The following is a 17,951-nucleotide window of genomic DNA, read 5'->3' as shown; positions in this document are numbered from 1 at the left end:
TCCGTTTCAACAATTAAAAAAAAAAATTAAAAGATAAGTATAGTTAGTTTTGGATGAATTAGTTAACATTTCATTTAAAACATATTCGTTTCATTAATATTATTCAACTTTTTTAAAAAAAAAATAATAAATATTCGTACGTTAGTAGTTTTAATGTTACTTTTAAAAGTTATAAGGGTATGGAAACCTCTCCCTAGTAGAATTGTTTTAAAATCGTGAGGCTGATGGTGCTATGTAATGGGTCAAAGTGGACAATATCCATTAGCTGTAGGCCTAGGCTATTATAAATGGTATCAAAACTAGTCACCAGATGGTGTGCAAGTGAGGATGCTAGGCCCTCGAGGGGAATGGATTGTGAGATCCCACTGATAACTCTCAAAAAGTAGAGTTATATAAAGTCTTTTTTAGTTAATTATGCACACATACAAACCATTTTCTCATTATTTGCTCCATTTGTTCTGATTACTAAGCATGAAATAGTTCATTGTGGTTCAACATGAAAAAATATCAATTTGCATGAATCAAGCCTAATTGTACATTTAATTGAGTTATTTGACAAAATTTCCGAACATTTATGTTGAACCATGATGTTGTTGCAAATCTGGGAATAACACTACTCTCAAATCTGGGAACAACGCTGCTAACAAATCTGGAACAAATTGTTGACCCTCATTCTCAAACAATTCAGAAAGCAAATTTTTGGGGATGACATGAAAATTTTAATCCACATCAGCAATCCAGGTTCATTTACTACTCAATTAGGAACATCCTAGGTGGACAATTTATTCATTTTCAGCCCAAAAGGGGAGCCATACACAATATAAAAGAAAAAAGGATTTAGAAGAGGGATACACACTTTCGGAAGCAAAATTTGGAATAGACAACAACAAACTCTGCTACTGTGAAACCAGAGAAGAAGAAGAAGAAACCTAATACAACAGCTATGACAATAGAAGAAAAAGGAGACCAAGAAGGATTGATTAGAGCAAAGAGGTGGACGTGAGAGAGGTGGACGCGAGAGCTCAAAGGAATAGAACTTCCATTGAAGAACAACAATAAAGCTGGATAACTCTTAATTTCCTTACTCTCTTCTCTTATTCTATCAATTTTGTATGATTGAGATGTGATTCCTCTGTATAATTAAATTTGTATGGAGAGCTAAATTTTATAGGGGACAAGAGAGTTTTATGTAGTTTAAATATGTTATGATGTGATTTTAGTTTATTAAAGAGTTGTTGTTAATGATTTACATCGTGTGTTTAAGTAGCTACTTTACATATATAGTTGTTCTCTTATTCGAGAAAAAGAGAGGGAGTAATAAAATCTTCTTTAATACTCTTGTTAAATTGCAAAGATACTTGAAAGTAACAATTCTTCTTTAGAGTCTTGTTAATAGAAATTAAAATATGATTATGAAAGTATTCACTATGCATGACCATCGGAGTGGGCCACATATTTTATCGACTAAAAAACCAGAGTAATCTTCGATTCCCATATAACAATTAGAACAGGTTTATTTATTAGAAATTAATTCGATATCTATTTCAATATGTTTAATATATATATATATATATATTATATATATATATATATATATATATATTCTGTAATCTTAGTTTACTCCATATTTCACATTTCTCAAAATCACTTTTTAACCCAACACTCTTATTGTTTTTGACTTCTAAAAAAAGAGTAGGAACTTTGAACCTAAAACATTTTATGCCCAAAATTTGGAAGAGAATACGAATTTGGAATCACACCTAATTGTTATGACATTCACATACGTAACAGTTCAAGTTGTCTTCTTTAGGCCTCAAGATTTTTAAAACGTGTATGCTATGGAGAGGTTTCAACACCCTTGTAAAGAATGTTTCGTTCTCCTCCCAACTGATGTGAGATCTCACATTCCATCCCCTTTGGGGCCTAGTATCCTCACTTGCATTCGTTCCCTTCTCCAAGAGATGTGGAATCTGCCCCAAATCCACCCTCGTTCGGGGCCCAACGTTCTTGTTGGGAAACCACCTCCTATTCACCCCATTCGGGGCTCAGCCTCCTCGCTGGCACATCGCTCGGTGTCTAGCTCTGATACCATTTGTAACAGCCCATGATTTCTAACTAGAATATTATTTGTTCGGTGTTCGCTAGGGAGAGGTTTCCACACCCTTATAAAGAATGTTTTGTTCTCCTCCCTAACCGATGTGAGATCTTACATAAATTTTCTTAGAAGTTCACCCCACATTAGATTGATCCAAGCAAAATACCCTTATGTTTAGGGTTTCTATGATTGAGTTACTGAAAAAGAAGGTGCACATTGTTGGTATAAATAACCATTTTTAATTGTTTAAATCTTTTTTAGTCCTCCTATTTTTAAAATAGCTTTCATTTTTTTTAAAAGCCTAAAATAGGAAGAAGAAAGAAAGAAAGAAAGAAGAAAGAAAGAAAAAAAAAACAAATTAAATAAGATAGTAACTATTGTTATTGCTAGGCAAATATTAAAAAAAAATGCCTTCCACTACAAAGATTACCTAATATTTAAGACCAACTATTATGTTGTCTTTTGCACACTTTAATTGTTATAGGATCTTTTAGCTTCTTTTCATTTACATATCAGCCTTTTGCTAATTGCTACTTTACTTTATATGCTTTTTATCTTTTAAGTTTGTGCCTAAAACATCATTCAATTTTAAATCTTGTGAACTTTAAAAATGTGTAAATTTTGAAATGGTTAGAAATCATTTGATATAAAATTGAATTTCTAGTAGAATTATATGATTTAAATTTTGTGTCTAATAAAATTTTGAATGTTATGAAATGTAATTTATGTTAATGACTAATAAGATAGATAATTTTGCGTGCATAACTCTTGTACATTATTTCATACATAGTTTAGTTTTCATGACATGGTAGAAGGAGGCTTCTGCATCATATATTATCACTTTCATAACAACTTCATACTTTGTGACATGAAAACATCTTAACATAGCTTAGCATGGCTTGAGTATTTCAAGAAATACTTACTAAAAGTAGCATATGGCTTGAGTATTTCTTGAAATACTCACTAAGTGACCTTATTATTGAGATCAGGGAATGCAAACGCATGCAATCATGAATATGGAACCATCATTTAAAACTATAGTCTCTTAGGTGACCTCTAGTCCAGAAAAATTGGATGTGTAGTAGCTCCCTACACACGACCCACACGTACGACCATGGGCCTACCAGGTGGGCTCATATTGGTTTGTAGCTGAAAAGACCTGTGTTGATTTGTCAGAATAGTTTTCACTCTTAAAAGCAAGGAGTGAGTAAAGTGACCATGTCACAAAAAATGCAGAGGAATATCAGGCTGATCATGTGCTATATTCGAATTCAGAATTCTAAGCATGATTTAGTACGCTAAACTTTAGATTTAACCTAAAAATATTTAATAATTAAGTCTCTAGACAATCGATTTTAAAATTTGAGTTTCCCTTATATAAGGGACAAAAAATTTAAAATTAGTAATATTGGAGGCCCGTTAAAGTATTAAGAAGGTTACTTTATCATATTAATATGTAATGAATCTTTTTTAAATTTAAGAACATATCAGGCATGCTCTTAGAAATTCGATTAGGCTTAAAAAGCTTTTTGAGTGACGTAGAAATGTGAGATGTGATTTAAACCGCCTAAACACCTTAAGAACTTAGTAAATCTCCACAACACCTAAGAAAACTTAAGTCGGTTTACACGGCCATTAATAGGGTGAATGATATCATAGAGCCCGACCACCTCCAATTCCCTCTAAACCTAAGTACACTATTCGACAACTTAGATCGAACCTAGTACTGCCCATGCCAAGTTGTAGGCATTTAGGAAACCGTACCATTGAGCTTGAATAATTCAAATAGGATGACATACAAAGGCTACTTGAGGAGTTACTATTGTGTGTAGAAATGGGTTGAGAGCGATTCCGTAAACCCGACCTAATAGGGGACAAGGTATTACATAAATAGTTTAGCTGATGATGAATTCTTAACCAAGGATACTAGTCGTTCACTATTGTTACAATCCAAGCTGACTAATTCTAAAGAATGAAAAAATTGTTCACCTTAGAGATGAGATATGGCCGTCCAATAGACCTGCAGTGCCAAAACCCGATAAACAACTTCTAAACTATGATTGAGTTTGTGACATGTAAGAGAACCACTTGGAACTTGGAGGTCTTCTCGGAAGCTTAGATAAATGTAGAAAAGTTATGCCCAAACTTCCTAAAACTTAAAGAAAAGCCCATGGGTATCTTACTAAAAATTAGATGAGATAAGAGCCTACAAATAGACTGTTTACCGAGTATTTTTGTCATCTATGTATTTTAAATTTTTTTATGTTTTATTTGAATTGTACTCGGAACACAGACTCGGAACACATTCTTCATTTATTTTTAAATGTAGTTTTGTTTGTCTTAAATTGCACCGAACTTTACTAGGAAAACTTCCTAAAACCTAAAGAAAAGACCATGGGTATCTTTCTAGGAATTAGATGCAACAAGAGCCTACAAATAGACTGTTTACCGAGTATTTTTATACACCCCATTCTACATTTCTTTTTTACTTGTTTGTTGACTATTGGTTAAAGGTAAGAAGCATTCGAGAATTGTGTGGTCATAGAGAGGGTCGTCCCCAAGGAGTTAGTGTCTATGTATTTTGAATTTTTGAACATGTTCTCCATTTATATGGAGAGTGCACACATCGTAAATAGGTAGTTATTCGAACTTACGTATGCGAAGTCGCTGACATCCGGGGTAAACCACCTGTCGTCAACCTCACAATAATATGAGTTGTCGAAGTTAGATTTCAACTCAAGCCCTCACAAGAGGACCAGAACTTGAGTCTAGTGCCTTAGACCACTCAGTCATCTTGATTACTTATTGTGGATCTTGACTGCTTATTGTGAGATATCACATTGGTTGGAGAGGGGAATGAAGCATTCTTATAAGGGTGTGGAAACTTCTCCCTCGTAGATACATTTTAGAATTGTAAGGCTGCCAACGATATATATTGGGCCGAAACAAACAATATCTATCCCTAGTTGAAGAGGAGAACGAATCATTTCTTATAATGGTGTGGAAATCTCGCCTTAGTTGATGTGTTCTAAAACTGTGAGGCTGACGGTGATATGTAACAGGCCAAAATGGACAAATATCTACTAGCGGTTAAAGAGGAGAATGAAACATTGTTTATAAGGGTGTGGAAACCTCTCCCTATTAGACATGTTTTAAAACTGTGGAACTAATGGTGATATGTAATGGGCCAAAGAGAACAACTAGCGGTGGTCTTAGGCTGTTATAAATAGTATTAGAGCTAGTCACCAAGTGGTGTGCTAGCGAAAACGCTAGGCGTCCAAGGGGGTGGATTGTGAGATCTCACATCTGTTGGAGAGGGGATGAAACATTCCTTGTATAACTGTGTGGAAAACTCTCCCTAGTAGACACGTTTTAAAACTGTGAGGCTGACAGCAATACGTAACGAGTCAGAGCGACAATATCTACTAATGGGTGGGCTTGAGTTGTTACAAATTATTGGCCGAAATAACTCAATTTTTTAGAGCTTCTTGCTCTTAACCACAAGGTCAGAGGTTCAATCTTCCTTGATTGCTAGAAAATCACTGTAAAAATTCTTCATTTTTGCTAAAATTAAAAAGCCACATAAGGAATTTCTTCATTCTTGCTAAAATTAAAAATTTGTTCATTCTTGCTAAAAAAAATTTCATTTTGGTAATTTTATTTTTATTTTCTCAAAATTTCTTCTATAGTTAATTAAAATCCAGAAAGCTTCCTAAAATTAGAAAAATGACATTTCTTTTAGCTAACTTTTTTTCTTTCCAATCTTTCTCGAAAGCCCTTCTCCTTTAATTATTTGTTATGACTGTGAAATGAGTTGGTTAAGACACTTTTACTTGCTTAAATTCCTTAATAATTTTTCTTGGATCTCTTTGGTCTTAAATCCTGTTATAGTTCTTAAATCCTGTTATAGTTCTTAAATCCTGTTATAGTTGGGTCTTACCATTGAAGCCCAAGAGAAAAACATCGGAAAAGAAGGGAGGGGGTTGAAGGAAGGAGAGGAGAAAGAGACAAGAAGAAGAAGAAAATAGTTCGAGTTTGAGTTTTCGTGACTTTTCACGATATACAACCAAATGGGTCTGTTAGGATCGATACCAGTTGTTAGCTCTGATACTAATTGTTAGGATCGCAACGCACACACTCGATTAAGATCAACACAAATAACAGAAGAGAGAAATATTGGGTAAAGGTTTTATATTCATGACTTTAGGTATTGTACAACCACATACAATAGACAATGGAGAAAGTGCATGTTGAGAGAACCACAGACAATAGAGAATGGAGAAAGTACATGTCGAGAGAAAGCACGGTTTCAATTTACTGAATACTAAATATAATCTAACCAATATATCTCTATTAAATCTTCTTTACCGGATCTCTGACATATTATATTTTACTAAATATGTTTCAAATATATCTAGGCCAGATCTCTACCATATATATATCTGTCATATTTTATTAAATATGTTCCAAATATATCTTTACTAGATCTAGGCATCAGGCTCCATATCCCAACAGGGTCGGCATAGGTCCAAAAAAAATGTTGGGAGAAGTGAAACACGCTTCATTCAATTCCCTAAGTGCTAAAAAAAAAAACATTGGCATAATTTCTATTAGGTCACTCTTCTTTTACTCATTGATACGATAGACTATGGAGCGTAAAAATCTCTAAACGTACAAACGTTTTGACACTTGTCAATTTTCTAAGCAACAATTGGTCAATCTAGGTATATGTTCAAATTTTCCAACTTAACTTAAAATTACATCAACTAAATTTGAAATATACAAACTAAAAACAAAATGAAATCTAAGAACGAATAAAAAACAAAGGCTTGTCACATTCAAATAGTTCTAATCAAGGAAGATTGTGGATTGTCACGATTGAGATGTCTCACTTCACCTCACTGGCAAACTGCATTCTTTGTCAATTTGTTTTAGCTCTTCATTAACTTTTTGCTCTTTGTTCTTTCCCCATAGCACACTGTAGAGACCTCCAACCAGTAAGAGCCCACCTATACCACTACAACCAAACAAAAAGAAACAAAAAAACAAGATTCATAAGAATTATTATGCAATTTATTTCAAAGAGTGTTGTTTTGAAATAATAATACGTCCAAGTTACCAAAAGGAATGATTTCAAAGAATGTTCGAGAAAAATGAGCAATCTAAAAAAGAAATCGAGGATTGGAACTCAATCTCATATAAAATGAAAATACGAAATTCTCAAACATTAAGATGACTTTAAGTATACGTAGAACTTGTTCAAGATGCTCTCGAACTCCTTTCTTGATGTTGTTGGATCAAATCTTAATTTATGTTTAAGCTTGACTTGTATATTAATCTTGGAGTATTTATAGGAGAAGTTATTAGTCATGGAGCTTTGCTAGAAGAAGTTACTTATCAATCAAGTTATTTTGTTATTTATTTCATTTTTTTGTTTCTGTTTCGATTATTTATTTGACTGTACTTCGATCGAGGGTCAAAATCAATATCGGGTATCAAAATCAATATTTGCTAGTGCTACGAGTTTCGGAGACCGAGAGAAGGTCCGTCAGTGGGATAAACCATAAGTAGTTTTCCGTTTCAATATTCATTTGAAGCACGTTTATTTTTAGCAGGTCTGTTAGTAGCCAATCCAAAGTTTAGATTATCATCAAAATGATGTTGAGATTATATTGAGGAGAGTGTCATAATTCATGATGTGATTGTGCCCTTAAGAAAGTCACCGAGAACCATAATTAGTTTAAATGAGGGAGAATATCACAACCATACTATGAAGAAAGTAGATTGTGATCCCCACAAGCAGATAGACAATGTAGTGGCTCTCAAATGGCACCCATCTTACTACATGAGTGCCAAAATAGATAAATGTTATGGTGCCACGTAGGAGAACAGTGCATCATCCACACACCATAAAAAGTAAGGCCACACCTAGGCCTTAACCTCAAAAGTTGGAGTTTCGGTAGAATTTTTGTTATATGGCTCTTTGTTAAGTCTATCCTTATGAAATACAAGTGCTTGCCAAATTTGGTGTCAATCGAACAATCGATGAACATCCCACGAGGGCGTATAACCATTTTAAAAATCATGTCTACTCCTGCTAGACCAAAAATGCCTCAAAATGTACTAGAACAAGAGGCATGTATCAGCTCTCCACCACCTTTTGGCCTTGTGGCCTAAGTGAGATACCCTGTGGCATATACGTATGTCACAATGTGGGCAAGGGTTGCAAGATGAGTGTCTTTGGATTCTTCCTTTTAAAATGTGTTTTTCAAGGACAATGTTAAACGACACATTTATGCTAACATTGTGCCCAACCCCATATGTCAGAGGTTGATATATTCACCCGCTATCCAGTATGGTATCAATAGATGACTGGACATGGACAATGTAAGGTTCTTTCCTCAATTGAACTTGGATGGATAAATGTTTGAGATGTCCTGACGATACAGTGGACTCATAGAGTCGGTTCTCGACAAGCGTATCCAAGCGAGAAGTTAGGGTAGCAATTGAAGTATCTAATCCAAGCCTAATTAATGGCTTGAGATCATTTTGAACAAGTCCTATAGGTGAATTCTCCATGCTTGAGAACTTTATCCATTGAAAATAGATGTATCGACTTTACATCTCCTTGACAGGGATGTTCTTCTCTGAAATCTTGATATAGTAAGGCGCTAGAGTTAGAATGGTTTCATGATAACGAAGCCTATGACCTTTCTAGTAGACTGAACACCTAAAGATTGTGAGAAGCGATCAGAGAATAGAACCCTAATGCTTCTAGAACCGGATTTTCTCTGAGAGCTAATTTTGAAAGTCTTGGAATTGAGAGTTAAGGTTAAATCATTTAGATGTGCTAAGAAACTAGATAACCTCCACGATACTAAGAAAGCTTAAATGCCTATAGTAGTTTTGGACAGTATCACCAAAGCCAGACCGCTTCCTATTCCCTTTGATACATCATCCTATTCCCTTTGATACATCATTGGTGGTATATAGTAACCTAGATTGGACTTAATAGTGCTCTTGCCAATCAGCAGGTATTTAGGAACTTGTACTATCAAGCCTGACCCAGATTGGTTAGATAGGATAATGCATTGAGGCTACCAGTTAGGTATCCTCTATCGTGTGTTGAAATAGGTCCAGGGCCTCCTAAACATGGTTGCAACTCTATATATTCATTCTCAAAGGGGATAAGGGACTGCTCAAAGGGGATAAGGGACTGCACAGGTAGACTTAGTAGCTAGCCGACACACAGATCCTCACCGGTAGACTCATAAATAATTTCTTATTTATGAGATGATTATGATGAGGTCTACCCTCCCAAATCCAAGATACCAATATTCTCTTCCATGGTAATATAATCCAAGATGCCCTTATCGGATTTGAACCGATGACTTACATCCTAGAGCTCAGATATGTTTGCTAGTAGATCCGTGGTGCCATAAAAGGTGAAAAACTTCCAAATCTTTATTGGGTTTGTGACGAGCATGAGAATGACTCAAAACTTCGAGAGCTCTCAATAACTCCGATAATTATAAAATCTAAGCTCAAACTTCCTATAACCAAAATAAAAAGTTGTGATAACTTACTAGGTTAAAGATGAAGTTAAACATTAAACATCTTTATACTCATCCAACTTTCCTTTTTCTAAGATGGGAAGGGTTTGTGAGTTATGGAGTTAAAAGAGGAGAGTCATCCTAGGTATCAATCCTATGTGTTAGGGGTAGTTCTTTATTTGTTTTTTAATCACATTCTCTAGTCCCAATTTTGTAAAAAACTTTTCAACAACAATTTTAGTCTTGTCTTTGATTTTGTCTTGTAAACTTGGTATTGTTTGTTTTTAAGTTGCGCAAAATTTTATTGTATTTTTCTTGTCAGTCCATTTTAAGTTCGTGAATTCAAAAGCTCAAAATTTGGATGGTAGTACTTACTATCGAGACCACCAAACATTAGTCCTACAAACTTATATGATCAATCTTCCTTGTAGAATGATTTCAATCTCAAACAAGTGTTTTTGTCTTCAGATATTTGATCAATAAGGTAATCCAAATATTTTTTTCTCTTAGGGTGATTCCTTATCGACATTTTTTAATATATTTAGAATTAAAGATCTTATTTTTCAACAAAGTAGTTAAATCAAACTTAAAAGACTTATAATCATTTGGAATGAAATCATATTAATTTTGGAACTATAACATTTAGTTTGTATATGATGAAGGTTCTAAGATTCAACATAATTAACGAATTGAAGATTAAATATACAAAAGCTCTTTGATAGAAAAGAATGCATTTTAAATGGTAAAAGCCATTAAAATATACTATTTTGAAATCTATTTTGAAAATAAGACTGAAACAAACCCTTTAAGTTACCTTCCAAGGCTGACACTCTCGCCAAGAAGAAGAGCAGAAGAAATAGTTGTAATGACAAGAATAATCGGCGTTGACATGGCTAAAAAAACTGGTCCTTTCTTCTTAATGACCCATGTTTGAAGAGAATATGTAACCCCAGTTGCCACTATTCCCTGCATAAAATATTATGATTTTATTTGATATTATTGATTTGCTAAGTATGTATATAAAAATGGTGAAAAAAATGGAAAAAGTTGTCAAAGTAAATTCTAGAGGGGTATTTTAGTCATTTTTGTTCTCCATCGGGACTATCAAGTTTCAAATTCAAATTTCAAATCATTATCAAAATCCTAGGCATGAGACATTACAAATGGTATCAAATTAGTATCTCTCCTCCTAGGATGTAAATCGAGGACGAACCAAGGCGGAAGCTGGTGGGCATTTGACACTCTAGTAAAGGATGTGTACGTGAACAAATTGAAACCACATCCAAATGAAAGTAATTTTGAGGATAGGATCATTGAGAAAGACTAAAAAGAATTGAAGTTACTATCTATACAACAAGGTGCCTTCTCCCGTTTAGTAGCTCAATGATAAGAAGTCCAAAACTAAGCACGTTTAGTTTTGATTAATTTTAGGTTGGGCGACCTCTCGAAAATTTTCCTAGGAAACATGTGAGTGAGGATAAACCAATCCACAACCACTAGTTTTGGTATGTGGAGAGACTTCACTCATGTAATCACAACGAGATACAATCACAATGATAAGTTTTTAACACAAACAAAATGAAACTAAATATTATATTACCAACAAAATAACTTACACAATATGCGACTGAAAGAAGTCTAAGATTCCAACCCAATTTCCATTCGTCAAGGTTTCTCTCCAAAGCAATAGCGATAAAAAACGATTGAAATGAGCTAACAAGGCATTGAAGACTAGTGAATAGAAGTGTCGAAGGATAACTTTTCAGTACAAACGCCTGCGTTAAATCAAAGAAGTCGTGATAAATTTTTTACGTTCATCCATACAAAGACATTAAAAATAATTATGAAGTACCTGAAGGACAAGTGATAAAGCCCACAAGGTATTTGAAGCCATCATTAGGAAGCAACCCTTAATCCAAGTTTGGGTTGAAGAAGCAACACGAAGTGGATTTTGTTGATGTTTGTGTATAGAAAAAAGGTGGTGATTGTTAAAGAATGTGAGTTGAGGGCCTTTGTAGAACACCAAAACCAACACACCGCCCATACAAAATACTATTCCTCCAACCTTTGCTAATCCTACTATTGACTTTATCCTCAACACCTCCACCCTGCCAAACATTTTTTCCTTAGAGGTTAACAATGAGGAAAATATAGCAATGGAAACGCTTGAATGTAATGCTTTTAAGTATCGGATAATCTTTTTCGGGTCGGCTTTAGCTATAAATAATTTTAAATATAAGGTCAATTCTAAAGAGAATAAATAGAAATAAGAATGTAGAGTGCTAAAGGTCACTCTAGGGACCAATGTAGAAAGATGGAGGATCTAAAGGTCTATGTTGTGCATGAATCATTAGTTTGTATTAAAGTGATATAGAGTATATAACTGCACATGAATTGGTTGTAGATAGTGCAACATTGAGACACATATTTCAAATAGACGTTTGTTCACATCCTTCATCGCAAGTTATCATGGTCTCATGAGAATCATAAAAGAGTAAAGTCTCTGAGACGAATGAAATTTGGCATATCGTTACGTATCACTGTCAGCCTCACAGTTTTAAAATACATCTACTATAGAGAGGTTTCCACACTCTTATAAGAAATTTTTATTTCCCCTCTCCAATCAATGTGGAATCTCACAGAGTAACTAAATTTTGTAATCTTCTGCATAAACTCGGAATAGAAACCTATGGGGTGTGAGATGGGCACAAAAAGTCTACACACTACATATGTTGATTAAATGTTGTATGATACTTATGTTGGATATGACCCATGATCGAAATATGTCAAAACAAACCATTGAAGTAGGAAGAACAACTTGAACGGAGAGATATTTTGAATAGAAGAACCTTAAGCACCTATGACTTTCAATTTTGTTTGTTGTTTTGAAAAAGTACAAATTTCCTAAAGCCTCAGGTCAAGTAAGAAAATGTTAACAATTTTGTTAAACAAAACTAACAATTTTCTTAAACTTATAAGATAAATACTAACAATTTTCTTAAAATTAGGTTAATAACTTATTTTGCTAAGTCAAGCTTACTAGTCACATTCTCTTCTGTAAGCTTGACTTTGCTCGAGATTCTTTACTTTTAGCAACTCTCGCATGTCTGCAAATTTAACTCTCACATTCTTCTCCATAAGCTTAACTTTTCTTGGAACACATGATGCCTTGAGCATAGATTTTCAGACCGTATCGAAGGGCAAGTCCTCAAATGCGGATTCAGACTACGTCACTTGGAATGCATGAAGCCTTAGACCTAGGTTAAAACTGTGTTGCATGGAACATATGAAGCCTTGGACACAGGTTGTCAAGTTCATGACTCATACTATAAATCCTAAGGGGAGTGTCTTGGATAACGAACCAAGAACAGAACAAGAACTTAGAAAGTACCCAGAACAAGACAACAATCAAGGACTAGAACATGGATCAAGATCCAAGTTCTAAAAACAAGAACCAAGAACTTAGAACCATAGTATTAAGGCACTTAGATCAGAACAAAGGTTTCAAAATCCATGGACCAAGGTCCTCAATATAGAATCATGATAAGAACCCACAAGTCAAGAACAAGACTAAAGGGCCTAAGTACTTACAACAAGGAAAAGAACAATAAAAGAAACAGTCTGGTACCCTAGCATATCAAGGACACGATTAAGAGCCTACTAATCCTACAAGTAGGCTACTTATTGAGTCTTTGTATTCATTCTTTATTTTCCATGTTTTTCATGTAATAAGGAGTTGGTCGAGGTGGGGAGCGGACTCTGGAGTAAGTGTCGACAAGCCTCACCCGTCGACCTCAACCCTTTTGTTTTAAAATGTTTTGTGTTCTTTCCTTATTTTGTGTTTTAACTGTTATGTTGTATTGTGTTTTAATTACTCAGGTATGAACACTATTCTTTTTATAATATGTATTATGTTTTAAATTTCTTTTATTTTATTTCGTAAAAAATTTACCCATTTTTTTTTAGAGTCATCAAGTCCGCCTAGTCCTTACAGAAGACTATCCCAACAGATTAACGCAGTTCCCTTAGGAAGTTTTATAGGAGGTTACCTAACATAAAATTGCTCCAAGCAAAGCACAATTAACTCCGGAATTCTTATGATTGAGTCATCGAAAGTAAGATGTACCTTGTTGGTATAGACAGTAACTGTTTTCCGTGTCATTTTATCCTCAAAATCATTCTCATTTGAATGTGGTTTTAATTCATTCATGTACCTCTCTTTTAAGTGTCACTTTATGGATATAATTGAACTCTTCACGATCTTTGAAGATTTCATCTCTTGAGAAGAGAGGTATTGACAGATGTTGAACAAAGTTGAAGATGTTATGCTGGTTGATTTACTTTGGATCTATCTTTGGGGTATTTTAGTTCTAGAGTTCCTTCTAGGTCTTGAATCTTGAGGGCTTCATTTGTAATGAACTTGAATGTGCAAATTGACGATGATCTATGTTGATTCTTTATTTCTTTTTCGGATCGCTCCTTGAGGGGAGATTTCTATGAAATCATTGTTCTTAGAAGCTTGGTCATAATGATAAACTTAAAATATCATTGTTGAAACAATCTTAACCTAATTCTAAGAAACTATAAACTCTTAAGAACTTTCCAAGTACTTATTTACTCTAGACTTATTATTACTAAACCAACGATTTGCTTCGATTACTAACCAAGGACACGAGGATTGATCTCTAAAGAATATAATTTGATAGGATAAAGATATAATTTTTTAAACAAATCTTATATCATAAATTAAATTGAAGAAGAAACTTTGAATTGATTGATCTCTTAACGGCTTAGAGATATAAAAAGTGTAATAGTCCAAGTCTACGGCTAGCAAATATTGTATCAGTTTTTCCTTTTGGGCTTACTCTTTAGGTTTTTAAAACGAGTCTGCTGGAAAAAAGTTTCTACACTCTTGTAAATAATGTTTCGTTCTCCTCCCAAACCGATGTGGGATCTCACAATCCGCCCTCCTTCAAGGTTCAGTGTCCTCGTTGGCACTAGTTCCCCCAAGCCCACCGTTAGCTAATATTGTCCTCTTTGGGCTTTCTCTTTCAGACTTCGCTTCAAGGATTTTAAAACACGTCTGCTAGGGAGAGGTTTCCACACGCTTATAAAGAAAGTTTAGTTCTTTTCCTCAACCGATGTAGGATTTCACAAAAAGTATGGCTCTTATTGGGTCTAATATCATGTGCTCGACTAGCTATTGAGAGTACAATGCTTCGATACTTAGACCGATGAGAATTAGGAATGAGGATCGAAAGAAAGTTTTGTTACCGAGGTAGGGTTCATAAAATCAAAGCTTTAAATTTGTGTTTTATAGGTCCATGAAAATTTTAAAGTGTCTAACAAGTCTAAAAAATCAATTTTGTGTCTCATATGTCCCTAAAAATTTAAAAACTATTTGATAGATCTTCACTTTTGTGTCGTGTGGATCATTGACCTAATTAACAAAAAAATTTGAATTTACAAATCTATTAGATACAAAATTGAAATTCTCGAGTCTCATTAAATATAAAAATTAATGGTATATAGCTAATAGATCAATTGATTATTAAAAATTTTAACAAGAATTTATTTAAAAGCTTATTAGACATTTCTAAATTACAAATATCTCTTAGACACAAAATTTAAAGTAAAGAAATCTAATAGATACTCACTAAAAAGTTCAAAGACTACCTCGACATTCAAATTTGAATTACACTAGTAAGTTTTAAAAACTATAACGTTCTTAATTCGACCTAAAATTTAAAACCTAATAACTCGATGGATACAAAATTATAAGTTCAGAGACGTATTAAATGATTATCCAAACTTCAAGAACATATTAAATGTAATATTAATAAATTAGGTATCTACTAGAAAAGGTCTAAGTTTAAGAACCTATTAGATATAACTCTAAGAACGTAAAGAAGAGTGCTCGTCTAAAGACCAAACTAGAATTTAAACGTATCGTTTACCTGAATAGAAGGGCGAAAAGAAAGGTAATGACAGGAATAGCATTTATAGTTGCTGCAGCTAAACTTGCTGATGTATAAATAAGAGCAACCCCTTGAAGATCAAGACATATGGTTATCCTGCAAATAGAATCACTTCAGCTGTCATAGGTTATTAATGCTTTTGTTCAATCAGGTTAAAAAGTTATATTCACCAACGTTAAGAAATTATGAGTTACTCGACCTAAACCATAAATAATAGGTTGGGTTTTTTTAGTTAGGTTAAATTTTTTAAAAATCGAAAATTTCCGTTAGTTTACGAATTGAGATTTTTTTTTTTTTTTTTTTTTTTNTCGACCCACCCATTTTTTGGTCAGGTCAACTCGACCAACCCAAAAATAAGGTTACAATCCAACCTTACCCTACTCTACTTTTAAGATTATTATGAAAATTAATAATGTTTAACGTTTAGAACTAATGTTAATGATGTGGTCGTGACTTGTAAAGGTTTGATATTTAAGTTTTATAAGATTTTAGTTATTAATACATGTACCGATAAGTAAGATTTTTTGTCTAAAAAAAACAACCCGACAACCTAACCTGAAAACAAAAAGTTGGGTTAAGTTGAGTTCTGAACTCTTTTTGAGTTGCTCGAGTCCCCAATCCAACCAACCTTTTATCTTCAAGTTGGTCCAAAAAATTTCCTCAACCCAAAAGAACTGATCTAAGCTCTCGATCCTTGTCTAGACTTGGTATATATAAAAACCCTCTTAAACCAGCTTTAGACGGGATCGAGAGCGTAGAACCTACCATAAATTTTATTTTACCTGAAATGAAACAAAGAAAGGATGGAGAAATAAAAGCATACCCAAATAAAGAAAGCATAAAGATCTTGGCGAAGGTTACAAATGAGAGGGGAGGCGCAGTTTTCCTGAGAAACAAACAGAAAATCAAAATCAAAGTGAGAAGCTAAGAAAATGAAGAAAGAAAAGCAAAATTGTAGAGTAAAATTTAAGATTATTATGAAAATTAATAATGTTTAACGTTTAGAATTAATGTTAATGATGTGTCGTGACTTGTAAAGGTTTGATATTTGAGTTTTATAAGATTTTAGTTATTAATACATGTATGGATAAGTAAGATTTTTTGTCTAAAGAAAAAAACAACCGGACAACCTAACCTGAAAACAAAAGGTCGGGTTAAGTTGAGTTTTGAACTCTTTTTGAGTTGCTCGAGTCCTCAATCCAACAAACCTTTTATTTTCAAGTTGGTCCAAAAAATTTCCTCAACCCAAAAGAACTGATCTAAGCTCTCGATCCTTGTCTAGACTTGGTATATATAAAAACCCTCTTAAACCAGCTTTAGACGGGATCGAGAGCGTAGAACCTACCATAAATTTTATTTTACCTGAAATGAAACAAAGAAAGGATGGAGAAATAAAAGCATACCCAAATAAAGAAAGCATAAAGATCTTGGCGAAGGTTACAAATGAGAGGGGAGGCGCAGTTTTCCTGAGAAACAAACAGAAAATCAAAATCAAAGTGAGAAGCTAAGAAAATGAAGAAAGAAAAGCAAAATTGTAGAGTAAAAAAGAAGTACCATTCAAAATACAAAGCGATGGGTAGCAAGAACAGTGTGGCTATGGCTTGCCTATAGAAAACAAAGATAAAGTTGTTCATTCCACCATCAAAGGCAGCTTTGGAGAGCAGAAACATTCCTGCATAAATGCTATGTCTGAGTAGCACTGCAAAATAAGGCTTCTTTTCCATCTTCCTCGAACTCTCTATGTTCATTGCCTCATAAACATATATGTTCCAAATTTATAGTGTTTTGGATTTGTATTGGCCACATGTTGGAGCATATGGAATGGCTTTATCCATTAATTATTACACTATCATTTCCATTTCAAAAGGAATCAACTTTGGCACAAACTAAGAGGATTTTGTTCTGTTCAATTATTTATGATGATTACACTTTTTAAAAGGTCTAAATCTTTTATCTTTATACTTTCGCATTACTATTACTATTCGTATTCGTTTGGGTTGAGATCGTTATACTCTTAAATTTTAAAAGCTTTATTAATATCATTCAATTTTTTTAAAAAAATTAATAAGTACTATTACTATTTGAGTATGTTTAAAAATCATCTATGAGCCCCTCATTGATTATCTCTTTTTTTAATGTTATTTTTTTAAAGTGTTTAAGTTTTTTAAAAAGTAAAGGGTGTTTTTATGTTTAAAAAAGTTTAAAGGTGTTTTAGAAGTTTTTTTTTTTTTTTTTAAAGTTAAATATATTAATGAAAATTTTGAAAACTTAGTATTTTTTAAGAAATGTGGACTACAAAACTCGTGGGCTCTATAGATGCCTCGG

At 33.6% G+C, this 17,951-nt stretch overlaps 1 protein-coding gene across 1 annotated transcript; it reads right to left on the bottom strand.

The window, feature by feature from the left end:
- Positions 1–6,806: 6,806 nt before the first annotated feature.
- Positions 6,807–17,372, bottom strand: LOC111777135 (WAT1-related protein At5g64700-like). The gene is made up of 7 exons (XM_023656596.1): positions 17,181–17,372; positions 17,030–17,092; positions 15,606–15,722; positions 11,501–11,756; positions 11,265–11,423; positions 10,463–10,614; positions 6,807–7,112 (listed from the first exon to the last, which is right to left on the bottom strand). The coding sequence occupies exons 1-7, from the start codon at positions 17,348–17,350 to the stop codon at positions 6,989–6,991; spliced, it is 1,041 nt and encodes a 346-aa protein (XP_023512364.1). The 5' UTR covers positions 17,351–17,372; the 3' UTR covers positions 6,807–6,988.
- Between the last annotated feature and the right edge of the window lie 579 nt (positions 17,373–17,951).

This window comes from Cucurbita pepo, chromosome LG16 (genome assembly GCF_002806865.2).
Source record: "Cucurbita pepo subsp. pepo cultivar mu-cu-16 chromosome LG16, ASM280686v2, whole genome shotgun sequence".
NCBI classification, from domain to species: Eukaryota; Viridiplantae; Streptophyta; class Magnoliopsida; order Cucurbitales; family Cucurbitaceae; genus Cucurbita; species Cucurbita pepo.
The sequence above is the reverse complement of the archived record's forward strand: the minus strand, read 5'-3'. Positions and strand labels throughout refer to the sequence as shown.

Bases quoted from the DNA above. Each gene is read 5' to 3' on its own strand.
- LOC111777135 (XM_023656596.1), bottom strand. From the start codon at position 17,350: ATGGAAAAGAAGCCTTATTTTGCAGTGCTACTCAGACATAGCATTTAT. The intron at 15,723-17,029 runs GTATGCTTTTAT...TTCTATTTGCAG, and splicing joins TTTATGCTTTCTTTATTTGG to GATAACCATATGTCTTGATC. The intron at 7,113-10,462 runs GTAACTTAAAGG...GTTTGGTTGTAG, and splicing joins GAGAGTGTCAGCCTTGGAAG to TGGTATAGGTGGGCTCTTAC.